This window comes from Apteryx rowi, unplaced genomic scaffold, assembly GCF_003343035.1.
Source record: "Apteryx rowi isolate R43461 unplaced genomic scaffold, aptRow1 scaffold_154, whole genome shotgun sequence".
Taxonomy (NCBI): Eukaryota; Metazoa; Chordata; class Aves; order Apterygiformes; family Apterygidae; genus Apteryx; species Apteryx rowi.
The window spans coordinates 535,763-558,565 of NW_020447797.1; the positions used below are offsets into that span (position 1 = coordinate 535,763).

At 44.7% G+C, this 22,803-nt stretch overlaps 1 protein-coding gene across 1 annotated transcript in view; it reads right to left on the reverse strand.

Annotated features, from left to right (window-relative positions):
• The window catches only part of TANC2 (tetratricopeptide repeat, ankyrin repeat and coiled-coil containing 2), a 204,442-nt gene that overhangs the window by 30,533 nt on the left and 151,106 nt on the right, over positions 1 to 22,803 (reverse strand). The window contains exons 11-14 of the mRNA XM_026059243.1: positions 19,640 to 19,871; positions 17,027 to 17,193; positions 14,605 to 15,212; positions 1,234 to 1,342 (exon numbers count right to left, since the gene is read on the reverse strand). Coding sequence (XP_025915028.1) covers positions 1,234 to 1,342; positions 14,605 to 15,212; positions 17,027 to 17,193; positions 19,640 to 19,871 — 1,116 coding nt within the window. The remainder of the gene's footprint in view (positions 1 to 1,233; positions 1,343 to 14,604; positions 15,213 to 17,026; positions 17,194 to 19,639; positions 19,872 to 22,803) is intronic.

Sequence of the window (22,803 nt, forward strand, 5' to 3'; positions counted from 1 at the left end):
TTATCCCAATCCTTTTCAAAACTTTGTAAGTATTTCTAAATAACCTTCTCTTCTGCTTATCTGTCACTGAGACAAACTATTCTTACTGCAGTGCTGCAAAACCAAGGATTTTGCCAAGTGATTAGAAACAGAAGACTGTACTGACATTTTTTCATATGTTAAYAGACATTTTCTACTATTGTAAATATTGCTCAATTAAATGTGGAATCTACAGGCAACTTGTCCACTTAATGAAAACTGTCATCTGTTTAGAGCTTGAAACCCTGCTATTTGTTTGTAACATAGGAGCRTGAAATGAGGAAGATTTGGAACCGGCTTTAGATGTAAAGGGGAGCTGAATACTAAACTCATTGCTGAATTTGGCCTTGGGAACATAACTCAAGATTTGAAAATTATATGCTGATCAGATAACACGCTGATCTGGGGTTCTTCTCTTTAGCTCCAACCAYCATTTTTCCAGATGAGGAAGCCTTGCCACTACCCTTGAACATTAATTCAATAAAGAAAACTCGATAAATAAATAGAACTGAAAAAGCCATAAATGATCTGTTTGCTCTAAAAATACTAATCGGAATTCTAAAGTATTAAAGTATAAAAAGCCATAGTTAGGCAAGATAAAAACACAGCCTGATTTTTACCATTGTTAAGTACTCTTAGATCATCGTAGTTTTGAGAAATCCTTTYTTCCCTGCAACCTAACAAATCCATATTCTGATTAAGTGTCTGTGGGCCAACAGCCATAATGCTGATACTTAATTTACGGGTCATACTGATGCTCRTGTCCAAGCTTGCCATTTAATTACCCAGGTGTTAAATTGTTGCACGAGGAGTAAAATGGATAAACCAACAGATTGCAATGCATTTTCCCTTTACAACCAAACCTTTGGGTTTGATTCTTTAAAACTACTCATTTTATAGGATTTTTTTTTTTTCTAGATGTTGCTACAGGAACTCATCTTACACGGAAAGAAACCYCTCGCGGGGGGCAGACGAATAATTTTAGGCGGGGAGGCTATCTGTYGAATTTACGGTCTGAAGGATGTTTTAGTTTCCAGGATTTCATGTATATCACTGCCAGTTTTTTAAAGCTAATTCCTACACGTTGCAGTAGCCTGAAGCATTCACTCTTCTTACAGCAGCCCTAAAACAAGAAGAGACTGCAGACTGCCAGCGCTGGCAGACTCTGTGCAACGGAGATGAGGTTGGCACGAGCCTTCATCTGATTCTCGTTACCTTAAAAATATGTGCTTTGAGAATGTGGTGTCCCAGTTCAATAGTCTGCTGTCGATTTAGTTTTCCTTCCTGACGGGAAAACCAGAAGGCAAGTAACGTGTGGCCACTCCTGAAAGCAGAAGAAAAGAGGACGTTAGCATTTGCTYGTTTTACTAGCAAAGGAGATTTTTGGCAACAGCGTTTGGCCCTGCTAACCCTTCAAACTGAACCCAGCTTTGGGGAACAGAGCTGAACTAATTCTCATTGATAAATTGGGTGATCATATATAGCTCAAAAAAGAGAAAAAAAACACCGTTGGAAGACAGCAAAAATAAAAATCATATATTTTCTATAAGCAGACATAAGGAAACACAAGAGGTACAATCTCACAACCCCCCAAGCGCTATTTTCATAATCATTTTGCAGAGCAAAACCGTCCTTGGAAATTGTGCCATCCATTCCTAGGTCGTTAGAAAATGACATATTTAAAATATCCCCATTTTAAAAGATGGCCTTAAATAACAGCTACGTCCTCCACCCTCTGACGTCCCCTGCAGAGTGAAGCAACTTTATTTCTCTGTAAAATCTTTCTGAAACACTTTTTTTCCAGCTTTTCCGGTAAGAAAGATGCTTCTGGCAAATGACCTACCAGCCTGACGACCAAAGACAAATTACCTGAGCTACGTGCAGAGCCCCGTTTAACACAAAACCCATGCGGTGCAAGAATGTAAAATAACGTAAGCCCCACGCGGGTTCGAGGGGCGAGCGGCTGCCCTCCGCGCGGGAATGACCGCTCGCCTCCCCTGCTCAGACCTCAGCGGGCCGGGAGCTACCATTTTCTTGCTTTCACCAACAAAAAACCTGCTCTTTGCTGACACTGAGACATCCTGGATTTGCAAAGGGGAACAAATCGAGAGGAGACAAACCGGAGACGCGGAGCATCGGTAGCGCAGACCTGGTGGCTGCCTGCAACCCGCTAATACCGGCTCGGGCTTTTTCAACCCCTGCTGAGGGCATCAGATCAAAAAAAYGAAAACTAAATAATTGCACCGCGGCCAAGTGCACGCGCTGCAAGGGAAGCAGCGGCTTGCCCTGACACTGAGGGCAGAGAAAAAGGGACGGCTGTATTATTTTGTGAGCCTTCGGGGACTCCCCAAACCCATTTCACTTCCGGAATGGAACAAAAATGTGACTACGTGTAAATGGAAACAAAAATCCCTAAGCCGACTGAAATCAAAGACGATACGAGCTGTGGCTTTAACGGGCCTTTTAAGGACAGGGAATGCTTTTAGCTCATCACTATTTGGTAAAGCAGAAAAGCATTCTGCATGGCCAAAAGATGAGTTTTACAGAAGATGCAAGTTTGCACGATGATGGGGGTTTACAAGCACATCCAAATCCAAAGGGAGCGACCGCCCCTTTCCCGACGGAAAGCCATGCTCCTTCTTGGCCAAAGGACGGAATAAAAATGAAAGATTTGTACGCTGCAGCCAGGTGTTTGGCAAGGTCTCCCCCCAGCCCTGCCAGCGAACCTCTGGCTGGACCACTAACATGCAGACTCGGCTCAGCGGAGCCCGAGGACGCCTTGCTGGACCACGTGGGACTCGTAGGACAGGGACACGTGCCCGTCAGGAGGGCAGGACGCAAAACAAAGCGCCTTTCTCTTACATGGCAGGACCTGATCCCCAGGTCTCGATGGGTGAAGGAGCTCCATGTGGCATCTACCACTTTCACCGGTGAATAATTCACTTGCATTTTGAGAGTGGCAAGAAAGTGCAAAGCAGCTCCATCAACCCAAGTGATCGCTGTCTGCAACGGTTTTACGGAGCGACACTACCGCTTACCACTTATGGTGACCTGAGCTGGGAGAGATGCCAGAGGAAAACTCTTCTTTTGTTGACTTTGCCCGTCTTGCTCCTCTTCGTGCTCCGGTGGGATCCTATTGCCCTGGGACCTCCAGTGGGATCCTACAGCTCTGAGCTCCCCGGCTCGGCCCCGGCGAAAGGGGAGCTCCTCCAGCTGGACACGCAGCCCTTCGAAGCCGAGATGCTTAAAATCCGGTAGGCTGCCTTTCCTTCCTTCTGTCCTCTCTCCCCCGCTTTGCTCCCCCTCTTTGGAATTTGAGTAGACTCCTCCTTTTGAAGGAGACCATGTCTCCAGTGCATTTGCTCATTCCACTCGTTAACCCCCAGGAATATCCAGGGAAAGAAGAAAGGAGATTCGAAGGAAACAAGTGTCCGCGAGACACAGCTTGAGTTTTGTCAGACACAGCCGCAAGCCGAGGAGTGCAGCAATTGCTAGATTTTATCCATCCCCATTAGGAGAACCTATAATCACTCTAATACGCTCAATACCTCTTAGTAGCTCATCAGCTTCGCATTGCTCTGCTGGGGCTTTGGCCAACAGCCAATGCGGTCACCTCAACCGGGAGGTTGGTGGTGCAAGTCCACCGGGAGACAGCAGCTCCTTTCCTTCCCGGGGAGAGGCAGGCGGTGGGCTGGAAATCGTTACACGGCGCTTTCTGCTCCGGGATCTGATACCGATTTCACAAACGGACCCCACAAATACACCCTCTCTGCCTCTACTGTTCTTATCACCAAAGAGGAAATAATATCGCTTGTTTGCTTGCTGCACGGGGCTGCCCGAAAACTCATAGGAAATGTTTGGGAAAGCTCTGAATATGACCCTAACCATATTAACAGTAAGCATGAACTGAAGATGCAGAACTTCCAAGTGCCTTTTCTTTGCCGAGAAAGATGATGCACAGCTCCCRTCGGATGCACGAGCCCGGGTTGCACGGTTCGCTCCTAAATTGCTTTTCATCCCCAGCCGGGAGGGTATTTACCGAAATGTAACTACATGCACGACTTTGGCTCTTATGAATAAGGTGTGTACGAACTCTGGCAGAACGAAGTGCAGTACTCATGAGTAATACATCACCTCTGCAGCGTTTCCCAGACCTTGGCTTTGGGCTTGTTGATAAATACTTGCAGTCGCTTGTTCTGTCAGCATTAATTGCATGCTGAAGCAGACGCGAAAGCGCAGGGTGGTTTTTTTTTAAACACAGCGGAGAACGGCAGTAATGATTTCTACATCAAGGAGATCGGCGAAATGATTTGCTTTGAAATTGCGCCGCGGTGGAGTTCATCAGCAGCGATTTTTCTATTTTTAATGCAAAGTTTCTTTTCGCGAAAAATTAATAGCGCCGCCGGCTCGGTTATGGGGGCCGTTGGCTGCTCTCGCGCCAGCRCCGGCCGGCCCTAAATCACCGGCTCCCCCGTAACAGCAAGCGGGGTGTGCGCGTGTGTGCGTGTGTGTTGTATACATATATGCATACGTAAAGACGACAACCCTGACCCTGCAAACGCCTGCCCAGCCTGAACTGATGCACACGTACCGCTGCTATAATAAGGCCGCCCACGGAGAGGGACAACGCGCACCCTACCACGTGCCCCCAAACCCGTGACGGAGCGTGGGAAAATGCAAAAAGCAAATATTAAAAGCTCCCAGGTCTGGGCTGCATCTATATTCTCCTGTCACTCAAGTGAAGTGAAAGAGATTTAAAAGGGTGTAAATGACGCTAGGTTTAAGGCATTATGCTGCTGGACTAAAAAGACAGGCAAAAATAGCAGAAAGAATCAAGCCCAGTTACTTCTGAACCTACCGAAGTCCAAATTCCCTGATTTACATCCACATCTCCTTTCTTCCAGCTAATCTCATGAAACCAGTCCACCATCCAGACATCTGACACCGTGCCCAGTGAATCTGGTCTTCCAGATTCATATGACTTATGCTCATATTTTATTCAGCTCTGCAGAGTGCAGTTTTATACCTTCGGCAGAGGGAATCATTTCTGTGCTAACTAACACAACTGTCTCCTTTTTTTTTTAAAAGGACGTCCAGTGCAGCACATTGTAAAAAAGCCCAAGCGCCTGTCTCACAACGTGCTCCTTTTGGGAATCATCGATCACTGAAATTGATTGGTTTTTGTAATAAAATTCCCCGCTGACGTTAGGATCATGAATTACCTTCGGAGGAATTAACGCTGCACAACAAATAAAATAGGGAACGCTCTTAAGGGTGCAATATTACTGCCTACAGAATTAAACACGGGTCTGTATTTGCTAGGCTAACAGGACAGCAAAGATCACAGCCAAGACAAACCTTTCCAGCCCTTGGGCCACAGTTCTTTGGGAAGAGACAAGCTGTGGTATATCTAATCAAAAAACACACCCCGCTGAGGAGGAACTGAGGACGCAGAAGAGGAGCGCTACCAAATCTAGCTGTTTCAGGAAACTCCAGACACTCTTGCCAATTAGTGGGGCAAGAAACCTGTATCATGATGGTTCGGGGGGGGTTTGGCTGGCTTCTTCACTCAACAATCATCTTATCCATGCGACCCACTCATACATTAACCACTACTGGCCTTTCAGTATACCGCGGTAACACCTAATGACTTCAATCATAAACAGAAATCCATCGTTCTGGGTAATAAACATGAGATTTCCAGGCTAAGCAGGGCTATACATGATTATCTGATCTAGCTGTTTCATCACACAATAAGATTCAACCCATCAGATGCACACCAAGTCCAAACAGCCATGGTTTCCCTGAAGCAGGTCTCTTAGAAGGACATCCAACTATGATTTAATACTTTAACCAAGGTGCCAGCGCTGCCAAGCAGAACTGCTGGACAGACTAGCGCTGGTTTACAGGAGACAAAGAACTGCATAAAAAATCTGCATCCAGACTTCAGCCTAACTCTTACTGCTTCTTGACCATTCTCCATGGCTTCACGTATAGAGCAAGCAGTAAAAGCAGAGAAGCTGTGATTCGCATGAAGGAGAGTCCAAGAGTTGCACAAACCGCCTGAAGTAGCAGAAACAGAATCACTCAGCTGCATCTGGTCTACCCTTAACAAAAAATTTAATCTAAGTAAGCGACATCTTGGTGATGATGGACTCAAAGCTTTCTAACATCTCATAAAAATCAATAGGCGCTTTGGCTGTTTCTTCATTGCTAGGGTGCGACTAAACAACRGTGAAACCAATACCAGCTGCACAACTGCAATGTTTTTCACATGGAGAGGGAAGTGATCAAGAAACACGGACTCTAAATGTAGCCAGTGCTGCCTTGCACCACATCCTCTGCATCATCCAGCAAGGGTAGGTTTATCAAGCGTGCGTGGGAAGGAGACACGATAGGAGCAAACGGTAGCTAACGAGATCTTCAGCATCGAGAGATATTTTAGATCATCTTGTGCTTAATGATTGCTAACTTTGAAGGAACTGGCAAGCTCCTAACCCCTCTGACATGCTTTTTAACAACATGCATGACATTACGATTCAGGTTGAAAGTCGCCAGTTTATTTGAGACACTGACAGATGTAATCAGCAATCACCCCATTGACGCAGTCCAGCTGAAACTGAAATTATGCTCAAAATCTGCTAACAAACCTGCCGTCCTCTTCTTATGTCGCAAGGTTATCTGTTAAAAATTCCATAGGTACCAACCACGCTTGCATCGGTATTTTATCAAGAACAGGGAGTATGTGCCTCAGATTACGTTACATATTTGGCTGTCACAGAGAAACAGCCCATCTTTAGTTTACGCAGGATAACGGAGCTGAAACCTTGTCGGGATCTGATCCTGGAGCAGCTCTGCACTAAATTGCACGAAATGACGGCAGGCGCCAGAAACCGCCGAGAGAAGCCGCAAAACAGACAACTCTAATGGCACCCTCTGGACTTTGGGCAACAAAAGATATTTACGATTATTTTAAAATACAGATCAAAAAGGAAGGGTAAAGGAGAGAAAATAGCATTTTTGAACACTCATAGACCCTGACTTAATGAGATTTGAGAAATCAAATCCAGAGAGGACAGATGAAATTCCCACATCTCGGTTCAGTTCATAAGGCGTTCAGAAAATCTGCTGGTTGCCAGGAACAGATTACTTGATATTCAGGGTAAATAAGCATTGTCCAAAAGCAGTGTGAAAAACCTGCTGGCTTATTTAATAAATGTGTTAGATGGGCGAAACGAGTAACACCGTCTCCTTCACAGTAAGCTCTCCAGTGACTGTAGAGCCAACATATGGAGAACATCTCAGATGATACAGACTGGTACGCTGCCTGTTCCCATTTAGCCTGATAAAATATAAAATATACAGAATTACAAAAGAATGGAGAGTCTGATGTGGCAGTGCTTTACTCCCAGTTTGACTAGGAGTAAATGAACATGTAAGATGCAAGATGGAACAAAATCAGGGCCAATCTCTAGCAAACTCTTGGAAGACGGTTTCGTTCAGTGAGTCTTAAGATCTGAGGACGGAAACAACAAGGACAAAATAAGCAGTGTTTTTTCTGCAGTCAGCGTTGATATTGCCTCCAATGATTTTTGCTTCTCTTTTTGCAGGGGCTCCGTGCCACAGAATGGATTATTCAGCGAACGTTTTCTTGCATTTAGATGTGAAAATGGCACAGCACACAGAAGTTTATAGCCTAGAAAAAATTCTTTGAGGGCAGTAACTCAAGACACGAAACGCTCAACCCCCCCTCCGCACGCGAATGCTGAGGCTGCGTGCGTAGCGAGCTGCTCTGCTGATGGCCTGCGTGGTGGCAGCAATCACATCTGCTCTCCAGCTCATCTCATCCATCATGATTTATCATCTGTCTCCCATTTCTCATCTTCTCAACCGACTGACACTGCAGCTGTAGTCCTGCCCCAATTTTAGAGGAGAAACCTCCAATGAGGCCACTTCAGCATTTCATGAAACATAGAGCTGCCACATGGGCGAGTTCAACCCTCTTCCACATTGACCACCAGAGCCTTCCCTGTCCTGAAGCCCCTATTTTGCAAGCATTGGCTTCTGATGGTCACAGAAGTCCCTGTTACAGCTGCCCAACTTGTTTGGAATGGCTTTAATCATTTATTTTTTAGTTCTCTAATTTCTGCATGAGATTAGAGTTAGCCTAGAAACGCTGGTGAATGGGATACTTGCATAAAAGAAGGTTTCCTATATTCATTTTCTTGCGCTACGACACATTCTTTGAATACTTTGCAATGTGTTAGGTTATAAGCAGGGGAATCAGAAAACTTTCTTCTGCAAGTCTTTGAGGAAGCCTAAAAGTTGGGTTCTCAGCATCAGCAGTCCATCAAAGCACTACTGCTTCGCGAATGGGCTGCGTTCGCCCGTCAGTTAGCTGAAGGACGTCATGATGGATGCCTCTCTGCGGTCCAAGCATATGGAATTTAACCATGTTCCTCTCAATGAGTAAATTAAAGCAGCAAGAAATATTTTCTCATCTCCGTTACGCTATGGGTCTAGTAGAAGCTCTGCTCCAAAGTGCAGGTAGAGCATTGATTCTACCGCCCTCCGCAGCCCTGTCAAGTCGAAAGCTGTGGAAACGATCGGAAACCACCAAATCCCTGACGATTTGGCAATTAATTACGCTCGTTCAACACAGGCCTCGCGCAAGTACAGACGACTGGACAGCAGGCTGGGAAGGGAAAAATTTGCCCTCTTGTCTTCAGGTGACGGGGGGCATCCAGCGCGCAGCTGGGCACAGCAAAACAACAAATTGCGACACGTCCCCCGCGGATGCCCTGCTAGACGGAGCGCTTGGCACGCACCCATGCCTGGGGACACCTGGAGCTGCCTCATGCAGCTAGCACCGGCTGCAGTGAAACATTGCCATGCCGGAGCCACGAAAAACACATTAAGACAGTAATTCCCCCAGCAAAACAATGCAAAATCATAATGAGAGCAGCAGTGCTCAGCACCCTGCAGCCCCCCTTGAGAGCCAAGGTTGGTCCTGAACACCAAACACCTGCAAAAACGTCATTATTTCACCTCAGGGCCTAAAAAGCGCTAGCGGGCACTGCATTATTTTGAGTTTTCTGCATACGTATATAAGGGATTTCAAATCATTCTGTACTAAAGCCATTACTCTTCCTCCCCTCGAAGTCAAATAGCACCTTTGCTCCACTGGGTGAAATCCATCACACACAAATGCAGAAAACACACTTAAGGTATAGCCTGACTTTTGGCGAACGCTTGATCATTTCAGCTAACCGTAAACCAGAGCATATTTTAAGAGGTTTTCAGGTTTTTACAATACGGAAACAGAGGAAGAGGAGTCAACTAAACCATGCACTCTAATGACAAAGTGAGCTAGGCATTTATGAGCTAACTGCAGACAATATTTAAAAGCTGATGTGTAACATAAGACATCTCCCCCCCACACACACCATTTTAAGGCGTTTGTTGTATCATTGAATTTTGACTGACTTCTTTTCCTCAAAACTTTCTAAAGTAATTATCATTTGACTGGGGCTTGTTATTTGTCAATCAGACGAAGCTTGCTATCAAAATGCAAAAAAGCCCTTTATATTTTTTCTAATGCATACACTGTATTATTTTGCTGGGCAATGCAGAAAAACATTAATTTTGTGTAGGAAAAGTCTCCATTTGCAGCCTGCCTACCTAGAGAAAAAGAAGAATGCAAAATACCTACAGTGTATTATATTAAAAGGTAGTGTATTATATTAAAAGGTAGCTCCTCTAGAAACCATGGCAACACGGCTGTTTTATTACAGATGCATACTTGTGTTTAGGTTGCTGCTGCACACTAATCCGCACAAAAGTGCCTTTATTTCTCGGTTCAGAGATGGGAACAGATGCGGGCCATGCACGTGGAGCAGAGGGAATATATGAGATACTGCCCTCAACCCCAACTACGGAGACACCAGTGCTTCTCCCTAGTTTTTATACTGCTATCCCAGATTATTAGTGAGGCATCTAATAAAGTTAATGAGTGGGAGCTGCCTGATAAATTCTCAGTGCACCGAAGGGAGAATTTACTGCAGAATATTTATGCAGCACGGCAAAGGTTGGGTTTTGGAGCATCGTCACCAGCTTCCGACCTCCACCTGATTTTGAAAGACACCAAACGCCTGCAGCGCTCGCTTTGTATGTTCAGTATTTCTGGAAAGCCGACCGCAGACGTGCAGCATTTCAGAATAACGCCGCAGCCCTGTGTATCCAGGAGAACAGACCTGCATCTCCAGGTGCTCAAAATGGACTGGGAACAGCAGGGTGTTTTCCAAAGTTTTCTAGAAAGAGATGTTCTCCTCCATCACACTGGTGGCTATGATTCCTCTCTGCTCGTTCTCTTAATATAATAGGAAAAACAGAACTACTGTCTACAGTGAAGACCTAAGAGCTTCATGTTACCAAGGTCCCCTGCTCCCCAGATGCTGAGAAGTTCCCTGACTGGTGTGGACAACAAGCCTGCTTCAACCCTTCTCCAGGTGACGACAGGGGACATGCTGCCACCAGCACACACAAAGTTGGGCAGTCCAGTGCCACCCTGAGCGGCAAAAGCCCAAATTAAGACAGTCCAATGCAGGCAAGAGCATACAGAATTATCTTCTTCCTTCAAGAAAATCTGCAAATCTATCTCAAAAACCTGTACACTGGTGAAGCAGCAGGCTCGACATAAATCATCTCACCTAACTTTACCTGTCGAGACATCTCCTTATGAGCCAGTCATCCTAAACTCTCGTTATAAGTCAACAGGAGGAGACACTTCCAAGGTGCTCTCCATCTGACCTGTTTTAGCCTTCTATCTCATGATGAAATGAATCACTCTTATTTCTCTCCTCTGACTATAAAGCGAGTCTAGACAAGTAACTCAGATATTGATACCTAACTCTGGACAAAGTAATTTCACTTCTGGGGTCTATATTTAACTACACTACACTACACTAACTCTTCTACTGCCTCGCCAGGGCAAACCACTTCACTTCTGTCTCTCAGACAGTTTCTTCACCAGCACTGCAGGGATAAAACATTTTATTAGCTTTGTAAAAGCCTTTAAAATAATTGCAAGAGAGTTTCTGATCAAGTCTGTGCAGAAAACGGTGCCGCATTCTAGCAGAATTTAGGTTAAAAAATGCAAGCCTAAGGATGAACGTGCAGTAGTAACTACTTTCTCTGTGCGCAAGCCATAAAGGATTGTGTCTTTGCCTAAAATGGTTTACGTTATTTGTCAAATAAGACACTGCGATAATAGCACTACAGTGACAGTCAAGGGAAGTCATTACTGCAATGCTGGATGAACTCTCTGACAAATGCTTTTTTGGTGCCCGATTAGGAGCCAGTGGTCAGTGCTGGGAGCCTCCCTTGTGGGAGGTTTCCCTTCAGTGCCAAGTAGCCTTTTCTTTGCATAGAAAACCCACATCGAGTACTGGATGAAGAGGGTTAGCAACGCACTAGGCCAGCTCAAAAACCTGGAGGCAGGAGATTTGCTGTTTATCATGAAAGTGTAGAAAAACGTGTTAATTTGAGGATAATTTTTGGCCGTTGCATTTTGCCTCTCCCCTCTTTGCTGCACTTCTGAGAACATGGGAGCTTGGTAACATTAATGGAATGGAGATGACAACCCCAGCTGCAGCAGTGCTGGCACAAGTCCCACTCTCCCAACTTGCACCCTACCATCCCCACACCCATTCTCTCCGCCAGGGTAAGTCAATGAAGAGCAGCGTTGCTGACCCGCATTTCGCTTTGAGGGTCTTCTCATGAGAAAATCAGCCTCAGCAACCTGACTCTCTACTGTATGGACGTAGCAAGGTCAACAAGCTCAGCCTTAACGGTGTGTTTCTGCAACACCCTGCAATGAAATTAAACGCTGGCCCATCCAGTTGCAACGTCTTTGCAGTTCCCAAGCGAGTAGAAAGAAATCAAACTTGCTGTGAACAAACAAAACGCAGGCAAATTTCCATAGGTTGCTCCTATTAGCTCTGGCAGAGGCAAGCTGTGCTGCTTTTAATGAAATAAGATGAAAAATCTTTACTTGTCTTAATTGCTGCTAAGGGCTTACCATGCTTCGAGCTCAACACTTCAATAACAGCTCTTCCCTGAGAGCTGGACAGGAGGACTTTGAGTAGCACAGTGGTTCTGTCTTGCGGGTCCTCTCCATTAATCACTGAAATGCATCCTGTTTTATTATCTGCCATCAGTGTGTAATGCAATTAGTGCGCATTATACATTAGAGATACTTATTAGTCCTTCAAAACATATGGATTTATACTCAAGGCACTAGAAGCCCATTATATGTATTGTTGCGTCTTTTTTGCCAGTGGCAAGGGATAATCTGAAGGAGCAGGGTTGGGTTAGCTCTGGTGACCCTGCAGGGATTTCATACTTGCAAAGAGCACGAGCCTTCCTCCTAGCCTTTAAAGTTACCGTTAATTTACCACGTGAAACGGCACACCCAGGGCTAGACTGATGCTTGAAAACCTCCTGACCTGCATCCGTCTCAGCGTTACCGGCGTGTTTAGTGCAGAGATGTGGAAAAGCGAAGGAACTGGCTGGAACCGTACGCGAGCAAGCATGGACCTTGGGCACTTGCCTCTGTAGGACAACTCTACACTTTCAGCCACACGCGCTTAAACTACACTTTCCAAGACAGGCAACGATATTAGAGACTAGGCACAGCTCAAACTACGCGCATCAGTCCTGAGGGCAGCGCGATGGGTTCCTGAAACGCAGTATGAAACCCGAACCCTAAGCACAGATCTACCAGACAGTCAGTGACCTGCTGAGTGAATAAGGGCTGATTTGTGATTTCATGCTAAAATCCCACACAGCTGTGTGCACGGATTTGGTGCAAAACCACCTAAAATATAGCACTTAAGAGTTTCATTCTGAATTTGGGTATTCTTCCAAACCTGCATCTCAGAAGAACAACTCAGGAAGCTCTTAACCATTTGTACGAGAATCAAGAGGAATATTTCTGGAGCCAGAAAACCAAAACACTCACATAATCCAGCTGTATTAATCACTATGGCATGCACAACGGACGTGTCTTACCCACCAGGTCAGTATCCTATGGGCTAATTTTATTTTTATGGTGAAATGAAAAGGTAGTGACTTTTCCGAGTTGCTCTCATTATGGTTCATTATGGCAAGTGCTGCTGTTTTTATAAAACTGGATATAGCGACAATGCTCAAGCGTGCTGGCTGCAGTCTCCTATGGCCCAACTGATGACAACCTCTATTACAGCTAGGCCAGCCAAAAAAAAGGGGGGGGGGGGCAGACAAAAACAGTCGGGCTGAGTGTGAGCAACGGACAGGGAGAACGCTTTCAGCACCTAAGGCACAAGTGACACACACACATTGCAAACACTTTGGGTGGAAAAGCACTACATGGTGGCAAGCACTTAATGACTCTGAGGAAGGATATTAAGTAACTAACATTGATTGATATAAAGACACCTGCTGCTGTAAGATGCTCTACCAAGTGCTCACTTGATAGGAATATTGCGCAAAATCTGCTAAAACACACAAGGTCCCCATTGGGAGGAGCTATAYGATTTTTTTTTTTTCCTACTGCAGCCTGTTTGCTACAAAACTCCAGACTTAAAGTGGTAAATTAGTCTGACACTGCTAACAGCTATAGCTGCTTTAATCAGCCGAGTGGCTGTCAGCTTGAGCGGCTATTCAGTTCCAGCAGATACTGTCATGTTTCCTTCAGACCAACTGTAGCGTCTAGGAGACGTGCTGCTATGACTTGAAATACAAGCATCTCCCTGATTTTTATAATCATGTTCTAAGAAAAGGGCAGGCAAAATGGAGCAAAGCTTATGGCGATAAACTACTAGAATTGCAAAGAGTCTGTTTCCACTCTTCAGTGGAAACAAAGATAACATTGTTAATAGTGATCATTTGGTTTAGAGAATATAAATCTAACCGTGATTGAATTCTGCCCTCTGTGAGCTAAGCCAGGAACTCAGCTGCTATCAGTATGGAGATTACACATGCATTTAAAGCCCCAAATCACTGTAGCCTGATTCTGTTCCTTATTTTGCTTTCAAAAAGACATTTAGTAGGAATATGAGGAACACGATTTCAAAAAGAAGCCAACTGTAAAAGACATTCTCACTGCTTATCCTTCATCTCCTTATCCTCTACGTCACATTGGCTCTCTATGCCTTTGGAGGAACGGAGGCTAGTTCCCCCCTCCAGACTGAGCTGGCAGGATTAATCTGAAAGAACGTAGACATCTCTACTGTAGCTCAGATGTCTGCGTCTGAGCTAGTCACCTTAGGACCTTCTGAGGAACAGCTCATCTCATTCTCAAGCAGACTATTAAATTTGTTGGGTCGGCTGTGTGCCCAGGGAGTGTTTATTTCTTTCCACGACCAATAGAAAGGTCTAAGGTGACCAGCACAGATGTAGCTATCGACAATGTAGGCAGACTGAAGTCAGGTGAGATGAATCTCATTCCATGTGCAACATCATAAAATAAAATGATTAAGATAACAGAATGAAATGCTTCTGAGATGAACAGATTATAAACTCTGATTTCTCAGAGAATTTACTTACCTAGGATCACAGAGAAACTTGGTCTTTTCTCCTTCTTCTCTCCAAATAAGCCATTCTCGGAAAGAGGGATGAACAAACATTCGCGTCATATCTCTACGTTTGATAAGAAACATAGAAAGGTTCTCCATCCTCTGCTGAAAGTCATCCCACTCCAAAGTGCCCTCAATGTTACCTGCATTAATGGCCTGAAAAATATGTTCATCTGTTAATGGATGCAGAGATGCCACTGCCACATTCAAGAGAGGCATAACCCGATCAAAGGAAGACTGCGTTGGGAACTTCATATTGCACTGCAACAGGTAAACTTCTGACAGAGAGACCGGGACTACTTTGTAGCTGGAGCTTTTTAGTACTAGGTATCCTTTCTCTATGAGATCAAAAGTGAGTTTTAGGTATAGGTAGGACCCTTGGCTCAAGGTCTTGAGGTGAGAACTGAGCTTGCCAAATGTAGTGTTGTCCATTTTGCCATTAAGCGAGATGTTGTTCTGGATCTCTGAGCTGCTGTGTATCCGATGAAGGATATATGCCTGCAGGTCCTGGTCTATGGCTTCGTTCTCTTCCAGTCTATCCAAAAAAATTCTGTGGAAGGGCAACAGCTTAATTATTTCCTACAAAGAAAGAAAAAGAAGTATGTTCATGCTGGAAGTGCTTATTATTCATTAAGTAAACCTAATTCATATTACAATAGCACCTTTGAGACTCCTTTAAGACCTTCTCAGTCAGGGCGAGCACACAAGATGGCAATTTGTGCCCTCAGGACCTCACAACCTCATCTATAATCAAGCAGGTTGTGTGAGAAACATGACTGAAATAAAAACGAAGGACACAGTTTCTGACGCCCATGGAAAGGACGGGAACATTCACACGGAGCAGCACCCTTGTTATTCTTGCCCCATCCCAACCAAGAATCAGACACATCATCTGATTTTCGGACATATCAGAGGCCCATTATGGGGAATGACCTGTGGACAACCACAGGACAGATTTCAAGCCAGAAGGCATTTTGCTGAAACTGAGTCAAGGAGCGTCGACTCTTGTATTCTTCCGTATCACATAGCCGCTATCAACAGGGAAATGCACTGAAACATCAGTACAGGTAATATTTTCCAGGGCAAAATAAATATGTCTATCTGTTACATGATACTGCGGCCAGGGATTCTCTCGTTTGCTAAGCTCCCTAATGCAGCTTATGTAGCACAAAAAGAGCATTAAAGATCTTTCCAAGAGAACTCGTGTTATGGACTCCCGCACTCTGCAAAGTGAGGAGAAATGATTCAATGAAGCTGGGCAACGCAGCTGCAGAAGAAGCAATCGGCTCTCCAAAAAAAATAAGACGGTGAGCACATTGCTAAAGTAAGTCTCGCAATGAAAAACTTTGGGCTCCAAAAGCCCTAATTAAATGAGAAATTAAAGTCACAAGGATGCAATTTACCTACAATTATGAAAAAAAAAAAATCTTTGAAATGGTGTTTCATCTACTCCATTACAGACCACAAAATAATTGCAGCACAAAACAGCAGACAGCCTGTGCTCTCCCGGTGTCTCGGAGAGCAGCTGCAGCTCCCGGCTCCAAAGGCAGCGTGCAGCAGCTGGCCGGCTCGACGGAGCTGGAAGCAGCACACGCACCCTGCTAGGCAGACCACAGTAAATCAGCCTGGGGATCTCAGTAAATATTAGCAGATCTCAGCGAAACTGCCTAACGGACCTCGGTAAAAATGAACTGCACAGCCCCGTGCTAACCGAAAAACATCGAATGATGAAAAAAATGGGCTCAGCTCTGCATAACTTAGTGCTGCGGATATGCCCTTCTTCCCAGGGGAGCAGCTCGCTGCTCTGAGCTCGACCCCAGTCGCTCGTCTGGTCTCTCTGACGTCCGTATGAACATTCCTGCAGCTGACTGCAAATCAACCAGCTCTACTTCGAAACGGTGTAACCAGCAGCTCTGTACAGACTGGGGCATTTTGTAGCTTCCCAACCTGTTCCATTGCAATGAACAGTCGAGCCAGACGACTACAGGCAGCTTAATCCCGTGCTAAAAGAGTGACGATGAGCAGCTAAGGCTGAAGGTAATAACCTGTTCAGCTGTAACCTAAGATGAAAATACTTCAGAATAACCCAAACAACATTCAGCTCAGGACTTCAGCACCTGCCAAAGATATGCTTAATTGAGCTGAATAATGTCTTGGACTGAGGTTGCCTCCTCCAGATTGAAACAATCCCCCTCACAACTGCGGGGCAGGCAGAAAGGGGACGAGCACGCGCGTGCCCGAGCTTCTCCACGCTGAGGAGAGAGCATTTTTGAGTTTTTGTTTGAAAACAAAAGGTCTCAAGCATATCACGATATCCACTAAGACCTTCTTGTCAAGGCCCATCATGACAAAGACGCAGTTTCTGTTTTCCAGGACTCTTGGTCTCAATATACCTGTAGGCTTGTCCTGACCGTCACTACCAGCTTAAGCCAGGAAGGGAATTTTCCAATCATTTTGCTCAAGAAGGAGACTATGGTGTCCCCATAATCCGGCTTGTGGAATTCAGCCTCATTCAAACCATCAATTAATATGATGAAATCTTCATCAGGGATCTTCCTCTCTGCGATAAACAAACAGAAAGAGAAAAGCATTTCTTTGAATGCCTGGCCAAATGACTACAATACACGACAAAGTCACTAGAGTGTTTTAAGGCATCATCAGCTATTGCTAACGAAAAAACATACAGTAGCAGCATCTCTCTTCTATGATACTTTAATTGCACATACACCCATAGGTATGTCCGCACATAGGCAGGTCCACACGTACTCCATTTCTATTATCATTATAAAAATCATTATAACTAATGATATATATTCTTGTGGACTGGGATCTTGGGCTCAAGTGGTATCTTCTCAAGGATAATCTTGCCTAAAAAATACAATACTAGTTGGGAAATAGGAGAACTGAGTCTATGGTTGGCATATGCTGCTAATTTGTACCATGGATTTTATTCAGTAAAATGTTTGTTCTTCTTTGTAAACTGCTATGAATAAATCATGCTATTGAAAAGCTCGGCATTCCTGATAGGAGGCTATCTTCCCTCTTCGACTTTGAATTGCGTCAGGAAATTTTCTATAAAAATCTGAAATAAAATGTTCATCAATGACACGAGTTGTCTCTGTGGTATACCAAGGAGAACAGAAATGAGTAAAAACCACACTTTCAGTATTGCTGAATGTCAAAAATCCCATATTATTGCCTTATGTTGTCAAGTTGGGCTTATTTCTTCACCTACTGCTAAAACCTGTATGAAAAATAAACATCATTATAAATCCTTTTTCAGTTAACTTCTCAGTAAGATCACTGGTTATAGTAGAAAATATATTTTATGACTTTCTGAAACCTTGGAGAGGACATTGTAGGAACCTGAGTTTTGCACACACATCTCATGTTTCTCACAAAGCCTGAGGGAGAGAGGAAAAAGCCAGGAGTGGGGCAAGAACCAGAACTTTCTGCTACATATTATTTAGATTCTTTGAGATTTAGAAAGCATATTTGAGAAACACAAATCTAAGTTTGTCAGTGGCATTCAACATTAACAGCTACGCAATAACTTTGTCCCGGTAGCATTAAAGCTTCAACAGCACCTTGTAAAAGACCTGCTGATATATTTACAGAGTCTTAAATGTGATATATTTTCAAACCCATTTCCAGACACTGCTCGTTTCATTACAAAACACTTAGCACAGATTAGTTTGCCAGCACTCTCAATCAGCCACGCTGAAAGATGGGAGTCTTGATCGTTGGCTCCCTCAAGAGCCATGTTGAGTGCAGGACCCATGAGGGGAAAAAAAAGGCTTTATATAGAATTTTTCCATGCCCCAGAACTTGGGACCAGATGGGGGTCAACCTGCTTGGCAAGAGAAATAAGCATCCTCAGAAATGCTCTAAATTCAAGGGCTGGAATACCGCCCAAGGAGGATAATCCAACAGATTGTTTTCCTTTGGAGCAGTGGTTCCTAAAGCATCCTCTTTCGCCAGGCGTGTTGGTAAGAGAGCGGCCATGCTCCTCCTCCAGCGGCATTTCTCCATGCCAGGAAAATCAACTGCCCTGGAGTTGGGCTGGCTGCGCCTCCTAGACCCACGTGTGCTACATAACGTTGGGGACAGATGTGGCCACCAAGAATACAGACACTTTGTTCTGAAGTATTGATTCGAACAACAGGGCTTCAAATTCGGTTGCAGCTGTACCTGTTTCACTTTGGTTCATGCACTGTGATAGGCAGGGTCATACAGAAAATGATCTGAGTTATTTTTGCAGCCCATAACACAGAATATGACACTTTAACAAACACACTGCAGGTTGCAGGACAACGGAGTCCTGAACTCTACAACGCTTTGACAGTTTTCATGGCATCAAGCAACAATCTTAAAGTTAGTGACTGTTACTAAGAATTAGTTGCATCTCGCGCAGGAAGGAAAGGGAGACAACATCGATGTTGCCTTAGGAAAATCCCTGAAATCACTAATTAGGAAAGGGTCTGCTATCAGTTTCCCCAAAAGCTTTACAAAGGATATCTATAGATTTTTATGGTACCAGGTCTTGGGCTGAAAGCTTAAAATTCTCAAGAGCCCAGGAAATAATGATGGTTCAAGGGGAGAAAAAAATTCACCCCCTAACAAAGAAATCAAAACACATTGTCATAAGCAGAGCTGGGCAGGGAAACAGTTGCCTGTTTTCACCTTCAGAACTGTGAGGCCAAACTTGGGATGTGGAAGAAAGCGAGAAAACAGAAAGTCAAATTCATGCTGTCATTAGCATTTCATCTATGGACACGGACAGCAGGGAGGAGAGCGGTGGTTAACCCCTCACTTCCAGACAGGTATGACGGTATATTCTCAGCTTCTCTAAATCTCACTTTTTTCTCTGCTGCTCTTGAAATTGAGATGCAAAAAAATTAAACTATTGCTTTGTTTGAAGCCCAGATGCAACTAAGCATTATTTTTTTTAAAAGAAAGCATGGGTGGGAGCTCAGGGGAGGTATAGGGACTCTCATTTTTAGTACCTTTGTGTAGATTTTCCAAGGGCTCCAGGACTCCCCTGCGGAAGGAGGCCATGGGGTCTTGGACGCAGGAGCGCAGGCTGAGCATGCTCTGCAGGTGGGGCTCCCGCAGCAGCTGCTCCCTGTAGGCGACRAACTGCGGCGAGCGGCAGAGCAGGGCTGCCACGTTGTGCACAAACTCCGGCACGAGGCAGGTATAGGCGTTATCAGCTTGGCAGTAGTGATAAGCGACGACCTGATGGAGAGAAAAAGAAGAAAAATACGCCGTCGTCAGACGTTACTCGGGCAAATTGTTAAAAGCAGCATTTTCCATTTGGTGATTTTATGCATTCCGGCAGGTGAGGCCTTTAAGGATAACATGTGCTAACTACCTGTGACAAGGATCCAGATGGATCAGCTGATACAAACAGGCACTGATTCAGAAAAATTACTGGATCTGCCACTTGGGGAATAAACGAAACGAAGCTGTAGCTGTTTGCAGAGACGGACAGTGACAATAACTGAYGTATCCGGAGCGCCGTGCTGAGCATGCAGCAATGGAATTGCGCTCCAAGCTCCGTTTAAGGACTCGGTGTCAGTAATAAACAGTGATTGYTTTCTTAAACTTACTTTTTATTTGCTGTTTTCAAATGCCACGCTTTGCAGAAGCGGACGCGGAGTACGAGCTGGAAGAGAGCACCTTACAGCAAGGTAGCATCCGCGAACAACAGATTTCCCCAAACAAAGCGGGAAGCCAGACTCACTACACATTACTCATCCGCCGTGACACAGCTCCTCATTCAGAAAATCGATCCAAGAAAAAAAAAACAGGAAACCTTCCTCTTTTTCCAGGTCATCTGATTTCCTGAGCGCCTCAAACCTAGTCAATTCTGCCCGCTTTTTCCAGGTTGCAGAAAACCAGCGGGATCTTCCCAGCCCAATCTGCCAGCTGTCCTCTGTTTTGGTTTTCAGTATCCAAAAGAAAACCCCCCAAACTCAGAAAACTCTTTGCTCGTAAAGCACTCGGCCAGCTGCTCCAATATTGCTCCGCAGACCAGCTCCTCCCGCTCCCGCGCACGCACCAGCCTCCTCTCTGCGCAGCCTGGCCAGTTGGTGCTAGCAGCTGCCAGGACAAGCGGCTTTTCTCCAGGGCGGCTCCCTCCCCTTCATTGCATTCGCTTTTCAAATCGCCCCGCTAGCATCCCAACGTCTCTCTGCAAAACAGGGCGGCATCAGCTTCGTACCACCACCACCAGCATCCGGGAAAACGAGGCTGCGTTGTCCACTGCTGCAGCCCCGTGTGCAAATCCCTCAAAATGAAACCTATTTCTGAACTCTGAAATACTGCAGTATGTGTCTGAGATTAACTTCTCTGATGAAATGCGGCCCGTGGCTGCTGGCCGCGGTTAAGGCTTTCCTGCTTTCTACCTGCAAAAACCAACCTTCGGCTTGCAGCAGCGCGTGAGCTGGATGGTGGTGGGGGTGGCTGAGGTGGCCTCTTAATGGTACAAAAAACGGTGCTGAGTAATGAAAACACCAAGGGCTTTGGGGTCCTCCAATGTTGTTGGCTCAGGGTTGGCTTTTCATTTTAAATAGCACTGTATGAGACTACTGATGGGATAAAATGCAATAATTTCCTTTCAAAGTCAAAACGAGGTGTGATGCATACTGTAATGATAAAGCTGGGCTGTTATTTCAAGCATCAAGTCCTAACACTTGAGCTTAAGCTTTAATGGATACCTCCCAATTCATAACAGCATTTTTGCTACCAGCCAGTTAAAATAAAATGTACACCCTTAGAAAAGGGCACTGGGAAAAGCAGTAATAACAGTAATGATTTCTATTCAGCAATTCTATTTATTTGAGGATTATAACTCATGGATTCCACAGTATAACGTTCTGAAGCGACTTTCCCTTCAYATCACGCTCCCCAAAATAGAAACCCAATCGCTATACGCAGACATCTCGCTTTCCGTATAACATGTGTGGATTTAAGTCCGCTCTTCATGAGGAATCCAAAGAGCCAAGTCATGAAAAAGGGGATACACCTACAACCTACTCCCAAAGGCAACCGTCACCGTTATATTCCTTTTTCTGGAACATACAGACAGTCACAACTAATTTAAACCCTTTCAGCTACATTCTTGATACTTATACTGGATTTACTGGTATATTGACTAAGCCTTAAATAGCATGCTGTTAAATGTGGGGCTTAATAGATGGACCTGAAAATAAACCGGTAAGCCACAAAGATTTTGGGAAGGCAACTAAAGGGAAGACATTACGATGTTCTCAGAAATGCAACTGCGCCAAAATTTCGTCTTGATGTTATTTATTCTCCGTGACATTTTCTTGATTTTCAAATCACAAAGAGACGCTGCCAAAAGCTGGTGCTGGAAAAGATGAATCTGTGTTAGAAATCAGGCTCCTCGCTTATATAACTGGAGTTGGGGTGGGGGGAAAACAGTTTTCTTGCGCTGTGAAAGTTTTTGAGGTTTCAAAAAGTTTACCTCTTCCACATTTGGGAATAAGAGCAGGTTTGCCATGAGAAATGAAGGAAAGGCTTCAGAATAACCCGTGGCTTGGTGAGGAAGGTGCTCACCCAGAACTGGGGAAATGGGTTCAAACCATGTTCTTTCTCCCCTGTATTAGGTGAATGCCTTTAATACCTGGCCATTAACTGCTCTAGGGCAGGTTCCTCTCCCACTGCAGTTATTCCACTTGTATGCTTAATTAATGGCTCATGAATCCAGCTGGAGAGAGATGGATTGCCATCTCCAATGCTTAGGAGACTCATCTAAGGAGACCACGCCTGGTCCCTGCTGCGCATCGGAAATGAGCACTCTCATCCTTACCCTGGTTCTTATTTTGGGCGTTATTATTCTCTCCTCCTCTCTCTCTGGACTGGACAAGCCAAGAAATACATCCAAGAAACAAAAATAAGAATTTGTATAGCCCAGAAATAAAGATTTCACTGAAAAAGAAAGGCATGCTCTCACAAAAAAGATTCATTTTCCATAAACCCACCATTTTTGTTTTAAAAACTGCTTTGCTGAAAAGTTTCCAACCAACTCTCATCACAACCAAAATCTTTGAATTAAACATTTAATTTTATCTAGAAATTGTGTTACAATGCATGAAATTATCGGGGAACATCCTGCTCTTCCAAAGATATGGGCATGCCTAGA